General features: G+C 42.7%; 1 protein-coding gene across 5 annotated transcripts in view; it reads right to left on the bottom strand.

Annotated features, from left to right (window-relative positions):
• The window catches only part of ARHGAP27 (Rho GTPase activating protein 27), a 115,858-nt gene that overhangs the window by 37,868 nt on the left and 61,802 nt on the right, over positions 1 to 16,188 (bottom strand). For 4 of the 5 annotated variants that reach the window (XM_040435005.1, XM_040435006.1, XM_040435008.1 and 1 more), the window contains 4 exons: positions 2,171 to 2,593; positions 1,535 to 1,723; positions 1,372 to 1,452; positions 489 to 599 (listed from right to left, as the gene is read on the bottom strand). In XM_040435005.1, the coding sequence (XP_040290939.1) occupies positions 489 to 599; positions 1,372 to 1,452; positions 1,535 to 1,723; positions 2,171 to 2,593 (804 nt within the window). Of the gene's footprint in view, positions 1 to 488; positions 600 to 1,371; positions 1,453 to 1,534; positions 1,724 to 2,170; positions 2,594 to 8,693; positions 8,855 to 16,188 lie in introns of those variants that run through there. The other variant, XM_040435009.1, reaches the window with a different exon arrangement.

Here is a 16,188-nt window from a genome sequence, read left to right as displayed (position 1 = left end):
GGTGGCAGTGCTTGCACACTATAGGAAAAAGTGTCGGCCTCTTCGGTGGCCAGGACAGTGGGAGTTGACTGGTAAAGGCTGGTGCTTTTTCTATAGCGTGCAAGCACAGCCACCTCTGATGGATTGCAGGGTGGTTGTAACCATGGAAACGAGCAATGTATACTGTGATGGAAAAATGAATCCAGCCAGCAAAGGAAGCAATGTAGATAATAACAATACATTAGTAAGTGGCTTGTATTAACTTTCTCTACATAATAAATGCTATTTGCTGAAGCGAGACAACCCCTTTAACTACACAGCTGTGTGTTCTGTATTTTGGTAAGCCTACTGTATTAGTTTACAACTTCATACTGTATATGTCAATTGCCAGAGAACTTGGGGACCATCTGTTCAATAGCCACAACATTCAAGGTTTGCTACCAGACCTGTTTATCCAAGAAGACACTGCGACGCATACATAGAGGAGGGATTAGGTGCAGGGGTCTTACCTCTGTATCTTTCTGCAGGGAGAAGGATGCGACATTGTTCTGCCAGCTGGTAAAGACATTGCTGTTCTGATCCAGGTCACTGTTCCCGCTTTGCAGTTCTGGGGAACTGAGCTATTGGCACCAAAGAGAAATAAAATATATGTAACAGTAATTAATACAAACTTGGTTTGTAAAATGTGATATGATGTGAAAATTGTGACTCAGAAATGATTGGGATGTGAGGATGTGGCCCTAAGATGATGAGGAATGTGAGGAGTGTGGCCTATGGATAATGAGGGATGTAAGGAACGAGAGGAGAGTGACCCGGGGTAGAGGGTAATTTGAGGAGAGTGAACCAAGGTTGATGGAAATGTGAGAAGTAGGACTCAGAAATGATGGAGATGTGAGGAGTGTGAACCAGGGTTGACAGAGGTGTGAAGAGTGTGGCCCAGGAATAATTAGGGATGTGAGGTGTGTGATCCAAGGATGACGGAGGATGTGAGGAGAGTGACCCAAGGATAATGGGGATTTGAAACGTGAGTCAGAGATGATGGATATATCAGAAGTGTGACTTAAGAACGATGGGGATGTGAGGACAGTGACTCAGGGATGATGGAAATGTGAGAAGTGTTACCCAGGGATAATGGGTGAGAAGTGTTACCCAGGGATGATGGAGATGGGAGAAGTGTCTCCCAGAGATTATGATGATGTGAGGAGTGTGACCCAGGTATAACAGGTGATGTAAGGAGTATGACTCAAGGATGACAGATGATGTGAAGAATAAGACCCAGAAATTATGGCAGATGTGAGGAGTTTGATTCAGGAATAATGGGGATCTACTAAGTGTGACCCAGAGGGGGGATGTAAGCAATGTAAATGGGGAATGTTGGGGTTGCTCAATGACCTCCGGCAGCTTCCACTTTGAGATGGAACCATCTGAGGTATAAAAATATGTCTTCCCAAACTGGTCCTGAGACTGCACCCACTGCAATGAGAAGAGGGATTAACAGTGCATTTATCTGCAGGAAGTGGTCACAGTGGTGGTGGTGGGGGGTCGCAGTACTCACTGTGTCACCACTGTAGTTATTGATATACAGTTTCTGTCCATCCTTGATCTGACAGGACCAGCCTGAGAACTGACCATCTGCTGGGGCTTGCTGGGGGGGAGGGGGGATATAATGTCCATCATAGTCGGCATCTGGGTATTTGTATATGGGGTCAGAATATTCAGGGTAGTCGGCTTCTGGAGTCGGGGGCTGTGGACACAAAAGAAGACAATGGTCTACCTTCCTTGACATATTACAGTAAGACAAGGCTGTACAAACAGATAAAGCACTACAGTAGTTGTGAATTAAAGCCCAGAAATAACATTGTAATGGGAAGCTTGTAATTATAATGCCTATATTGTGTGAGATTATAAATAAGAGGCCCCAAAAAAAGGCAAATTACAGGATTTCCCCCTGATGCGACTAGAGATGTTAAAGGCTTAATTACAAGGAACTCTCCACCCCCCCACATGAACAGACTTCACCATATACACTGATTGAGTCTTCTGCAACCATCTTCTTTGACTAAATCAATGATATTGGGGCATAGGTCTGGATTACACCTGGTCAGTGAGCCATAATACAGACAGAAGCCATGCCACCTGAAGACTTTTACTGGTGATGCACTGGGGGCAATCTACACACTTATATACAAACCCTTCTCTCCACTGATCCATAAGGGGAAAACATCGGCTTCTCCACTGGAAGATGCAGCTCACTCTCTGGCGGCTCCCAAGATGTCTCTCCTGTCACTGAATTGTAGAAGTAGAACTCTCCACTGGATTCATCAAAATGTTTCTCCCACTCTGCTTCTCCAGGCAGAGGGCTCAGGGAGGTTGGAGAGATGGGTGACTGAAGTGCCTCCTCTGCTTGGTCAAAAGGACAATCCCAAGTAGTCTCTCCAGTAGCACAGTTGTAGTAAAATGGTTGTCCACTCCCCTTATCCGTGTGCGTCTCCCAGTCCTCTATGGTGCTGGAGGAGTAGCGCTCCAGAGAGAACGTTCTTTGCCTTGGCTCTTCACTACGAAAGTCTTCCAAGTTGGCATAGATGGGAGATAGAGCATCCTCTTCATTAACCACCTTCAAACAGAACAAGAAGAGTCAGTGGATGATGGCGCTACAGTGTCCTTACCCATGATGATATAACTAAGCACAAATTTTGCTGAGCTGAAGATGTAAGAGGGTCAGTAACTGTTCAGTTGCTGTAGGGTACCGTGGACCATGTGATGGTGGCAATACCATGTTCCACTGTTCAATTGTTATATGACTATTTACTGTAAAAATGCCAGTAATGTGTTTAATATGTGATGAAGTGCTATGTATGAGGTGACATATTACTTATGCCAATGTGAGATGCCAGAGTGGTACTTAAAAGGGTTTCCAGGATTTTGATACTGATGGCCTATTATCAGGATAGGCCATCAATATCAGGCCTCGTGCAGACGACTGTATGTATTTTGCAGTCTGCAAAAAATGGATCTGCAAAAATACGGATGACGTCTGTGTACATTCTGTATTTTGCAAAATGGAACAGCTGGCCCCTAATAGAACAGTCCTACCCTTGTCCGTGATGCGGACAATAATAGGACATGTTCTATTTTTTTTGCGGAACGGAAATACGGACATACGGAAACGGAATGCACACGGAGTACCTTCCATTTTTTTTGTAGACCGATTGAAATGAATGGTTCCGTATACCGTCCGCAAAAAAACGGAAGGGACACCAAAAGAAAATACATTCGTGTGCATGAGCCCTCAGATCTGCATGGGTCCAAACAACTTGCACCCTGCTGATCAGCTGTTAGCTTGTAGCCCCAGTGCTGATTTATGGAACAAACACAGCTCCATTCATTGTGTAGTGGACGAGGCTGATTAGTACAACAATGCCCCCATCCACTTCAATGGGAGCAGTTACCAGGAGGATAATGCCCGTGTGAGCCATATACCCTAAGAGAGAATGTCAATGGGCGCTGCAAATGTAAGTGTGTGAAGCCACACTGTATTTGGTGTAAACTTTACTGCATCTACTGAGAAATCAAACTGTATATTGTTGGCATGTAAGGGGTATTATTGCAATGCAGGCCGCAACAATTAGTCAGAGTAGGGGTCATGCCTAGTAGGGCTCTATTTTTTTCAACATGCTCCTGTAGTACATAATAGAGATGCCTAGATGGTCATTTGTGATCAGAGCACACAAAAAAGAATGATTCAGCCACTAGTATAGAGAGAACCAGCTGCACTACATGGTGCCTAGCAAGCAAGTGGGAGCAAGTAATGCTCGCAAATTGGCACACTAACCTGGGGACCTAGGAGCAATAACACTATCAGCAAAGGAAAGCATTGAGCAGGGACAGCCAATGATATAGCTTCTAGCCCTTACACCCGCAAGCATTTAAAGGACCTCTGGTGGACCAGATCAGGAGGAATGGACCAGCCAGCTTGCATAGAGAAAAACCTGTGTTGGGAGTGTGGTAACAGACTATGCTTAGTAGAAACAATCATCATGTGCAGGCAGATGTGACTGGCAGTAGGACTGTGAGTGTGTATGTGTGCCTAGTGAAGCAGATCCATGGTCTGCGGTCTTGGCTGCGTAGAGCAGTGTTTCTCAACTTCAGCCCACACAACCCCCCCCCCCCCTCCAGCATATCATAGATCATAGTACTGAGCAGGTGATATAGTTATTGTCGAGGCATTGGGACTCACCACAGGTATTCATTTTGTTGGATATTCTGAAATTATTACCTGCTGATGGGCCGTGAGGAGTGGAGTTGAGAAACACTGGTGTAGAGTGTGTGCCATGATGAGACTAGCCATGGACCAAGTAGCAAAGCCATCTTCACTACCACCAGAGGGAAACTCCAGGGCAGAACTGTCGACAACCACTGAGTTGAATGTTATGGTCATAGGAACAAGTAAGCCTTTTGCCACCAGTAAAGGTTATGAGAGAGTAAAGGCTGTATTACACTGGCCGATATTTCGGCCGATAATTGCGGATGATCTAGCAGTGTAATACTGTTGCCGATTGGCCAATGAATGAGCAAACGCTCGTCCATCTGGCAATTCAGATTTTTAAGCATGCTTAGAAATCAGCGCTTGCCGGCGGCAGATCGTGTTGTCTAATAGCTATCACCCGCTGGCAAACCACTAGATAGTATGGGGACGGCATAGCGATCGCTCCTTTCCATGCTGCGGAGGAAATCGCTGCATGTAATAGCAGCGATCTCCTCCGCTAGCTAGCAAGCGATTGCTGGGAGGGAAACTTTCCTCCCCGATAATCGCTTGATGATCTGCTTGTCTAATATAGGCTAAAAGCCTTTATTACACTAGAAGATTTTCTGCCAGATGATCGCTAACGAGCGTTCGTAGTAATACTCATTATCGATCATCTGGCAATGTAATACTGCTGCCAATTACCTGATGAACAAGAAAAAATACTGACTAATCACGATCTGCTGTCGGCAAATAATTAGACAGCATGGGGACGAGTGATGGCAAAAAGAGATCAGTGCATGTAATAGCAGCGATCTCCTCCGCTAGTGAGCAGGTGATTGCCAGGAAGGAACGCTTCCTTCCCGAGAATCGCCTGCAGAATTGGACTGTGTAGTAAAGCCTTAAGTCTGTTGTCACCAATAGAGACTGTTGTAACCATCATACCTGTTGACTCTGTTGTAACCATAGAGCCAGCTGCCTCCTGCGAGGTTACTGTAACCAATTTGCCAGTAACATATTATGAAGCTGCTGTAACTGCCAAGATTGTTGCCCTATATGAGTCCAGTAAAAATGTTGTTTTAAGTTACAACTGTGTCCACTTGATTCCTTCCATCATCCTTCAGTGGGGATCCCATCTACACCACTCACTGGCCAAAAAGATCCTGGGTAAGGTCTAGCCCCTTTATAAACAAAAAACATTCCCACACGTGCAAGACTGGCCAGCTATTTACGAGGCCCTGGCACATGCATATACAATGTGAACTGGTTCGAGTAAAAGGGGTAGATCTCTACAACAGATGTTTTGTCCGGTATATTAGCTGGATATTTCCCCAGGGCAGCCAATAAATATATGCTGCGGTATGTGTTCAGTGACAGCACCTCATTGCTCATCAGCATTTTTTTCCGTCATTGTCTCTTAAATAAGCTGAATACCTTCCCTGTGACTCATTCCCTGTGATAACAACTGTAAATAACTTTCCTCACCCATCAACCAACTAACCAACCTACCAACTCAATGAAAAAAGGAGTGAGAGGAGACACCAGGAGAAAAGGCTCCTCAAAAGATTGAAGAAAAACTATGTAAACGGAGGTGTGTCACCAAAAACAGGAGACACCAGGCAAAAGAAGTTGCCTCACAAGACAAAAAATACACTAGTGAAAAAAAGGAGCGTAAACAGAGTAGCGATCAGGGAAGAGAAGAAGCCTCACAAGCGAGAGGATATGACGTAAGAGAAGACACATCAGTGGCGATATCATGGCAGAGTAATTTCTTAGAAGAAGAGAAGCAATTTTACAAGAAAGAAGAATGCTAGAGAAAAGAAGGAGTCTCACCAAGCATCAGACACACTAGGGAAACAAAAGTGCTTCAAAAGACAGAAGAATCACTAGGTAACAGAAGAAGACAATCAATGAAAGAAGAGTAGATACAACAGGAAACAAAGGAGCACAAACTTCAAGGATGTAATCACTAAAGGTACCTTTACACGAGGCGATGATCGGTACGACTGACACATGGACGAGTCATTTCTCGGTGTAGTGAACGTTTCAACAATGACCTTTTGCATTTATACAAGGCGAAATTTGAGTGGCGTGCCGTGAACGATTCCTGTTTACATGTATGAATTCGTTAACATCCAAAGATGATTTTTGTGTCCACACAAACGATTGAACCAATGAGAAATCTACTGATTGTCGGTTGTGACTCTATCGTTCATTGCTTTTACACTGCTCAATAATCGCGCACTTTCGCTCGATTTTATGATAATTTACATGATAATTGGCTCGTGTAAAGGCACCTTTAGCAAAGAATTTAAGAACCCTCTGCAAGTTGCCTGAGATAAGGCCTTCATCCGCAGTCTTTGGACCATGCATAGGGTCAGCAAGATATGTCATACAGGACAATGTCACTTTTTCTGTCTTCAGTTCATTATCAGTCATTTCATGCAGAATATACAGTCCAGCCTATACAATATTAATGACATATCTTATTTAACATGATTATAAACAAGAAAATGGCTGCACACCATTTTACATACAAACAATAGAGCTAAGAAATGGGGGTCATTCTGAATAAAAGTGGTACAATACCGACTATAAGTGAGTCAATGGAAGCTCTTAGCGCACATATTTGATCAAACGTGTGTCGGGCCCATCTACCAGGCGTCAAGGTGGCTCCCGTAGATGGGTCCCTAACACTAATATACTGCCTCTCTTTGGACTTACCTAAGCCTACAATATTCAGGGCAGTGTAGGAACCAGCTACATACGTACTCTGCTCAGAAGCCCCAGGTAGATGGGCGATCTTATTTAACATCACTCATTTGCTACAATGAGCCTTAGGGCTCATTCAGACGGCCGTATGTTTTGTTCCGCATTTCAATGGGGCCGCATCCGTGTGCTGTCCTCATCCGTTGTTCCGTTCCGCAAAAAAATATAGAGCATGTCCTATTCTTGCCCGCAATTGCGGACAAGAATGAGCCCTAATGAATGAGCCCTAATAAAGAACTCTCCCAAAGGGCTCATGCACATGACTGTATTTACCTTCAGAAAGATCATGTCTTATTCTGGTCTGTTTTGTGGACGAGAATAGCCATTTCTATTGATGGGAGTGAGAAAAATGTGGAATACACACAGAAGGTATTCGTATTTTGCTGATCAGTGATTTGCGGACTAAAATACTGATACAGTCGTTCGCTGGAGGCCTTGTCATCTATTGTTAGATAAAATGTTTATGCCAAGCTCAAAAATAATAATACAGGAGTATCTTGAAAAACTGAGACCACTGGCAGCCCAAAGTAGGTGCTCCTGTATCTAACCCTTAGTTATGGCTGAAACCTCCCAGGTGTTTCCTTGTTGAAGGATAGAGCCTGTGCTTCCATTGATGAGCTGACTGCCTAAAATCACCCTGCTGTTATAAATGAGTTAAACTGCAGACAGACCGTACAGACATACCACACACTGCCTTCCTGTCAGAATAAACAGGATACATGTATTAGAGGAACTATGAGATCTTGCAACTTATAGAGCAGATAAAATGCAACTTTTTGCACCAGTCACTGAAGGTTCTATGATCACCCCTTAAACTAAACATACTCACATAATGATACATGGACCCTTACAGTCCTTGTACACACCCAATATGTGGTATGTATAGACTGCTGAGAGTCTTGGTTACCCAGATGGTTAAACCATACAGATGATATGGAGCCTTTGGAGAGAGTAAAGGGCAGCCCTGGCTGGTGCCATCCCTTCCATGTTGCACATTGTTGTGTTCCTGTACACTTGCAATTGTTGGATAAGGAGTGAGGAGGACATCTTTGCACAAGGATCATGTAGCCCGAATGTCCTGTCAGCTCCTCATGTTTTCAGTGGATAGAGGTCCATGTGAGTTCATTAGCACTACCTAACTCAATCTAAGAGATGCTCCAACCTTACATCTGTCAGATGCATTTGTGATTTCTATGTTTGTTGACTTCTATTACATGAAGTCTTATATTGGTGGCAGAAGAGAAGAAGAAATATACTATCTATTAACTGGGTGAAAAAGGAAGATCTTCCCACCACACAGAAAATAACTGACAGACATTTTTCATTATTGAGCTACCAAGATTTTAGATGTCAGTCATGGACTTGGTGGCCTGGGGGGGGATAAATAAAATCCAGGTATAATATATGAAGGCGCCAGGTCAACACCACTTCACATTATCGATGATATAGTGTGAGAGAGCCTATATGGACAGGTAGCAACTAAGAAGAAACTCAGAGAACCTGGAGAAGATAGCATACATTACATAAAGCTACTGAGCGGCACAGACTACATGTCTCCTTACTGCGATACATGCATGTGACACTTTAAATATGAAGGAAAGGGGTGGAATAACACTGACTGGCAGCCATCAGCAGGCTCCCTAACTTCTCCAGAGGTCCTTTGTGCTGCTGACCACAATCAAATAAGAAGCCCCAGGCCTACCTCAGGTGTTCTGGGTGGGCTTGGCTGCCTCTTCCGTGTTTTCCTGGACTTTTTGCTAAAGAAATCCATCATGGTCTCCTCTCCCTACATAGGCAGTACACATATCCGAGAACGTATGCACATAGTTATTCTGAGCAGCTACAGAGCTGATAGAGAAAAAAAAGAACTAGAAGTAGTTGTGAAAAGCCTTGCACATTTCCTGTGTGAGGTGGAGGAAGGAAACCTCTTAGTGAAGGAAGATCAGGTGGCTTGTCTATAGATTCAGGAGAACAGACAATGACCCTCCACGGTGTACCCCACTGCTGTACATTGTAGTTCCATTCAGGCCTTACGGAGAACATTTACAGATTACAGCCAGGGCAAGAAAGATTCTGTCTCCAGTGAGACTTTCTTCTGTACTACCAGAGACGTCTCCTTCTCTCCAGTCCATGCTTCTCTGTCTCTAGCAACTCTTCCTTCAGTGACAGTAAGAGACTTCTCTTTTCACATCCTTGTTTCTCTGGCTCTCCTTGTTGTTCTACTCCAGTTTATTCAAGAAATGACCTTCTTTTGGCACTAGTTACCCCTGGATATATAAAAAGATTTCCCTATACAATGGAGCCACTGGGAACTTGTTCCCAACTTGCCTGAAGTGCCTAGACCTGCAATGTACTCCTTCTGGTCCTATCTGGTACTGCCATCTGGATAAACTTCTTAATTCAGTCCCCTAGTCCAGATTAGAGGTACTGTAGATTTTAGCATCTTGTGTCCAGCTGACATGGGAGGGAGGGGATGGATTATGACCCCTTGTGTCCAATGTCTGTGGGAGAGGAGGATAATAATAATTTGAGATTGGTGGATGCGGGGGAAGGGGGCGGTTGATGGGCTGGAGTAAGAGATTATATTTCCTTGTGCTAAGTCGTGTGGGTTTGAATAGGTGTTAGTGCATCATGTTCAATGGGTGTAGTCACCTTGACAAATGGAAAAAAAATATCTAAACTCCTTCAAGGCAGATACCCTAGAGACAGAATGAAGGTCTGAAAGATGCTGCAGCTTCACGGACACCAGAAATGTCCACACAAGGATTAGAAAGAAGTCAATGATACAACAGCTGCAGGAATGAATGTATCAGACAAGATATTGAGGAAGACACAAGGACTCCAAAAGTAAACGTCCAAGACACAGCTGGACAACATGGAAACTACCAACATGTAACTGGACCTTGAACATGTGGCTGGACACAGGCGTGTAACAAGGACCCATTGAACCCCATAGCAAAATTTCAAATGGGACCTCACACCATCATGACCACCTTTGGTAGCATGAAGATGAGAAGCTTATGACTATGTAGGTGTTCCCAGTACACAGGGATAATGCCCACCATGGCGGGATCATGTTTACAATGAACTGCACAGGCAGAATGATGTCACAGTACAGCAAATAAGGCTCATATATTACAACAGCCTGCTACCCTGTTAGTTACACCTAAGGCTGGACAAAAAACCCAGAAACCTCTGATGCTTGGCCTCTGACAACCCAGAAGCCTCCAACATAATGCCAGACAAGAATGAAACCTCAAGCACATGGCTGGACGAAATGGAAACCTCCAGCACAGGGTCAAACGAGATGGAAACGTCCAGAACACAGGCATACAACATGAAGACAACAAGCATGAAGACACACAAAATAACATGTTCCAGGACACAGTCAAATGAGACAGAAACCTTCGGCATGTGGCCTGCCCAAAATTAAAAATTCTCTAATACCACAAGCATGGGTTCTTACACCTCGTCTACTACAGAGCTGTTAACCTCTGAACTGTGTCTATAGGTCAGAAACTGATAGGCTGATAAGTGATTAGTGCTTACAGGTCAAGTACTGATGATGAAGCTCATAAGTAATCAGTGTCTATAGGTCAGATACTGATACAATGAAGCTGATAAATGATTAGCATCTATAGATCAGATATTGATGGATACAGTTAATAACTGATCCACATCTATAGGTTAGATACTGATATGATGACATTGAAAACTGATCTGTGTTTACAGGATATTATTAAGCTACTAAACCATGACTATAGGTTAGATATTGATATGATGAAGCTGATAAGTGACCTGTGTCTAAAAGTTAGATACTGATATGATGAAGCAAATAAGTGACCTGTGTCAATGGATTAGATACTGATATGATGAAGCAGATAAGTGACCCATGTCTATAGGTTAGATACTGATATGATGAAGCAGATAAGTGACCTGTGTCTATAGGTTAGATACTGAGATGATGAAGTATATAAGTGTCCTGTGTCTATAGCTTAGATACTGATATAATGAAGCAGATAAGTGACCTGTGTCTATAGGTTAGATACTGATATGATGAAGCAGATAAGTGACCTGTGCCTATAGGTTAGATACTGATATGATGAAGGTGATAAGTGACCCGTGTCTATAGGTTAGATACTGATATGATTAAGCTCATAAGTGACCCGTGTCTATAGGTTAGATACTGATATGATGAAGGTGATAAGTGACCCGTGTCTATAGGTTAGATACTGATATGATTAAGCTGATAAGTGACCTGTGTCTATAGGTTAGATACTGATATGATTAAGCTGATAAGTGACCTGTGTCTATAGGTTAGATATTGATATGATGAAGCAGATAAGTGACCTGTGCCTATAGGTTAGATACTGATATGATTAAGCTGATAAGTGACCCGTGTCTATAGGTTAGATACTGATATGATGAAGCTGATAAGTGACCTGTGTCTATAGGTTAGATACTGATATGATGAAGCAGATAAGTGACCTGTGCCTATAGGTTAGATACTGATATGATGAAGGTGATAAGTGACCTGTGTCTATAGGTTAGATACTGATAAGATGAAGCTGATAAGTGTCCTGTACCTATAGGTTAGATACTGATATGATTAAGCTGATAAGTGACCCGTGTCTATAGGTTAGATACTGATATGATGAAGCAGATAAGTGACCTGTGTCTATAGGTTAGATATTGATATGATGAAGCTGATAAGTGACCTGTGCCTATAGGTTAGATACTGATATGATGAAGCAGATAAGTGTCCTGTGTCTATAGGTTAGATACTGATATGATGAAGCTGATAAGTGACCTGTGTCTATAGGTTAGATACTGATATGATGAAGCTGATAAGTGACATGTGCCTATAGCTTAGATACTGATATGATGAAGCTGATAAGTGACCTGTGCCTATAGGTTAGATATTGATATGATAAAGGCGATAAGTGACCTGTGTCTAAAAGTTAGATACTGATATGATTAGGCTGATAAGTGACCCGTGTCTATAGGTTAGATACTGATATGATGAAGCTGATAAGTGACCCGTGTCTATAGGTTAGATACTGATATGATTAGGCTGATAAGTGACCTGTGTCGATAGGTTAGATACTGATATGACGAAGCTGATAAGTGACCTGTGCCTATAGGTTAGATACTGATATGATGAAGCAGATAAGTAACCTGTGCCTATAGCTTAGATACTGATATGATTAAGCTGATAAGTGACCTGTGTCTATAGGTTAGATACTGATATGATGAAGCAGATAAGTGTCCTGTGTCTATAGGTTAGATACTGATATGATGAAGCTGATAAGTGACCTGTGTCTATAGGTTAGATACTGATATGATGAAGCTGATAAGTGACATGTGCCTATAGCTTAGATACTGATATGATGAAGCTGATAAGTGACCTGTGCCTATAGGTTAGATATTGATATGATAAAGGCGATAAGTGACCTGTGTCTAAAAGTTAGATACTGATATGATTAGGCTGATAAGTGACCCGTGTCTATAGGTTAGATACTGATATGATGAAGCTGATAAGTGACCCGTGTCTATAGGTTAGATACTGATATGATTAGGCTGATAAGTGACCTGTGTCGATAGGTTAGATACTGATATGACGAAGCTGATAAGTGACCTGTGCCTATAGGTTAGATACTGATATGATGAAGCAGATAAGTAACCTGTGCCTATAGCTTAGATACTGATATGATTAAGCTGATAAGTGACCTGTGTCTATAGCTTAGATACTGATATGATTAGGCTGATAAGTGACCTGTGCCTATAGGTTAGATACTGATATGATGAAGCAGATAAGTGACCTGTGCCTATAGGTTAGATACTGATATGATTAGGCTGATAAGTGTTCTGTGCCTATAGGTTAGATACTGATATGATGAAGCAGATAAGTGACCTGTGCCTATAGGTTAGATACTGATATGATGAAGCAGATAAGTGACCTGTGTCTATAGGTTAGATACTGATATGATGAAGCTGATAAGTGACCTGTGTCTATAGGTTAGATACTGATATGATGAAGGTGATAAGTGACCTGTGTCTATAAGTTAGATACTGATATGATGAAGCAGGTAAGTGTCCTGTTTCGATAGGTTAGATACTGATAAGATGAAGCTAATTACCTGTGTCTATAAAGGTGGATTTAGATGCCCAGATATTCGGGCAGTGGTCTGCTCTTTTGCCAGAACAGACAACCGGATTTACCGACCGCAGATGTGAGCCTACCCTTACAAATAATCACAGACACATTTCTTTCTTTTTTATGAACAGTTGCATAAAGTCTCCTATTTTTAGCAACCCTAAAAAATACAACAGGATGAGCAGAGTTATGTGTCGGGGTAACCCTGGCCATACACAACAAAGAACTCACTGGTACAAATAGGATTATGGTAACAATAAATAAAGGGACAATCCAACTGTCCCCACAACATCTCTCATCAGGGAGAGCAAAGTCAGATTAGATTGTCAGTTCATTTGATCAAGGTGTACAGAGATGTTTATGACTAATATTGCTTTGGCCATACATCTCAGATAGAAGCATATCCGTCTGAAGTGTATGGTCAGGGTAATGGAACACTCGGCCCCCCCTAGCCTTTGTATGTGCCCTTCCCTTTGGGTGTGTTACACAGCCTAATCACACAAGTTTTGTACATGACAACAGCACAAAACAAACAGCATTCTCAAGCTGCATAGTATCCTTTGCTGTCAGGTGTGGCACATACACTATATGGACAAAAGTTTAGAGACACCGGACAGGAGCTTTAATGACATCCCATCCTATATCCATGGGCATTCATTTGGAGTAGGTCTTCCCTTTGCAGCTAAAACAGCGTTCGTTTTAATGGGAAAGCTTTCTACAAGATTTTGGAAAGTGTCTATGGAAATGTTTTCCAATTTATCCAGATGAGGTCAGATACTGATGTTGGATGAGAGGGCCTGTCTCACAGTTTCCTTTCTAGATCAGCCAAAAGATGTTTGCTAAGATTGAGATCAAAGCTCTGTGTGGCCAGTCAAGTTCTTCCACACCAAACTTACCCAACAATGCCTTTATGGACCTTGCTTTGTGCACTGGGGCACAGTCATGCTGGAACAGAAAAGGGCCTTCTTCAGACTGTTCCCACAAAGTTGGAAGCATACAATTGTCCAAACTGTCTTGATTTGCTGAAGTATTAAGATTTCCCTTCACTAGAACTAAGGGGCATTGACCAACCTCTGAAAAACAGCCCCATGGCATAATCCCTCCTCCACCAAACCTTACAGTTGGCACAGGCAGGTAACGTTCTCCTGGAATTCGTCAAAACCAGACTTGTCCATCAGAAGCGTGATTGGTCGCCCCAGAGAACACATTTCCACTGTTTGAGAATTCAGTGACCCCATGCCTTACACCACTCCATCTTATGCTTGGCATTGGCTTGGTGATGTAAGACTTGTATACAGCTGCTCGTCCATGGAAATCCATGTCATTACGCTCTCTGCGCACAGTTTTTGTGCTGATGTTAATGTCAGAGGAGGTTTGTACTCTGCGGTCATCAGAGCATTGGTGACTTTTATGCACTATACACCTCATCACTCGGTGACCCTGTCCTGTTAGGATGGGCTCACATCACGTTTTATGAAAAAATGGATACAAAAGCGCAGCACACCACATTCTTGTATCCTAGTCCGGTTAAAATAATATATATATATATATATATATATATATATATATATTATTTTTTATGGTGATGGCATCAGTCTGAGGCATCCGTTTAACGTATACGTTTTTTGTACATGTTAAACAAATGGGAAAAACGCAATGTGAACCCAGCCTTACTTTACGTGCTCTGCCACTTCACAGATGAATTGCTGTCGTTGCAATATGACCACTCACAGGTGAGTGTAGAATATCTAGGAGGGAGGACATTTCATGAACTGACTGTGCCCAGATTCAGTGAGATCTTAAGAACAACTGACCGACTGCATGGCTATGGGCTGGACTTTATACACCTGTGTTAATGGGACTGAATGAAACACCTGAATTCAATGATTAAGAGGTGTGTCCCAATACTTCTGTCCATATAGAGATTGGCTCTCTGATATACTAAATTACTAGACATTGTAAACACCTAATCAACATGCTGAATTCTATCCTTAGATCATGTCCACTGCCTTAAAGGGGTTGCGTCACTTCAGCAAATAGCTTTTATCATGTAGAGAAAGTTAATACAAGGCACTTACTAACGTATTGTGATTGTCCACATTGCCTCCTTTGCTGGCTTGATTCATTTTTCCATTGCATTATACACTGCTCGTTTCCATCCAGAACTGCAAATAATCACTGAGTTCTGGGCGGCAGTGGGATCTCCAGTGCACAAGATGGATTTGGTGAAGTGCCCTACTGCCTGCCTCTTCACACAGCTGAATCTTCCACCATTACATCCATCACCCAGTGACTGATATCCAACCTGTACAGATCGTGGTCAGGGACAAGATTTCTCAATCAGAAATCCAGTAGTACAGTGTATTCCTGGCTGTACAGTACCTGATGCTGCAGTTTCCCGGTCGGCCGGTCCACCTGGAGACCCTGGAGCTGTAGGTCACCTGTCCTTCCCCAGCTCTGACTCTGGAAGCCACATCCTCTGTCAGGTGACAACACAAGGTATTTGCATTGGGAGTGGCCAGGAGCCTCTGCTACCTTTCTTCTGGAATTAACCCTTAAGTGGCTGAGCGTGTAAATCCAGTCTGACCACTTCTCACTGAACTTCATGTGACATTTCTGTCAGTCACTGTATCTGTTTCAGGCTCACTGTAACCAGCAGCAAAAGTTGTCATCTAATTCAGTCTGCGTTGCGCTAGGGTCCACATCCCCCAGTATTATTGACATGGGGCCTATTTATTTATAAGGATGCCGTACAAGTTATGGTTGAGCCGCGGGTTACCGATAATTGCTGTATATGCACCAAAACTTGCTGTGGTTTCAAGTTGCAAGTACAGGTGCAGCACAACAACTAATGGCAATCTGCATTGCTTGACAGCATCGCATATGGCCACCCTATTATACTGTATATATATATATATATATATATATATATAAAAAAGGACGTATGTGTGTATGTGTGTATGTATGTATGTATGTATGTATGTGTATGTGTGTGTGTATGTCTGTGTGTATGTATGTATATGTGTATGTATGTATGTCT

The sequence above is a fragment of the Bufo bufo genome, chromosome 6, assembly GCF_905171765.1.
Source record: "Bufo bufo chromosome 6, aBufBuf1.1, whole genome shotgun sequence".
In the NCBI taxonomy this organism is placed as follows: domain Eukaryota; kingdom Metazoa; phylum Chordata; class Amphibia; order Anura; family Bufonidae; genus Bufo; species Bufo bufo.
The sequence above is the reverse complement of the archived record's forward strand: the minus strand, read 5'-3'. Positions and strand labels throughout refer to the sequence as shown.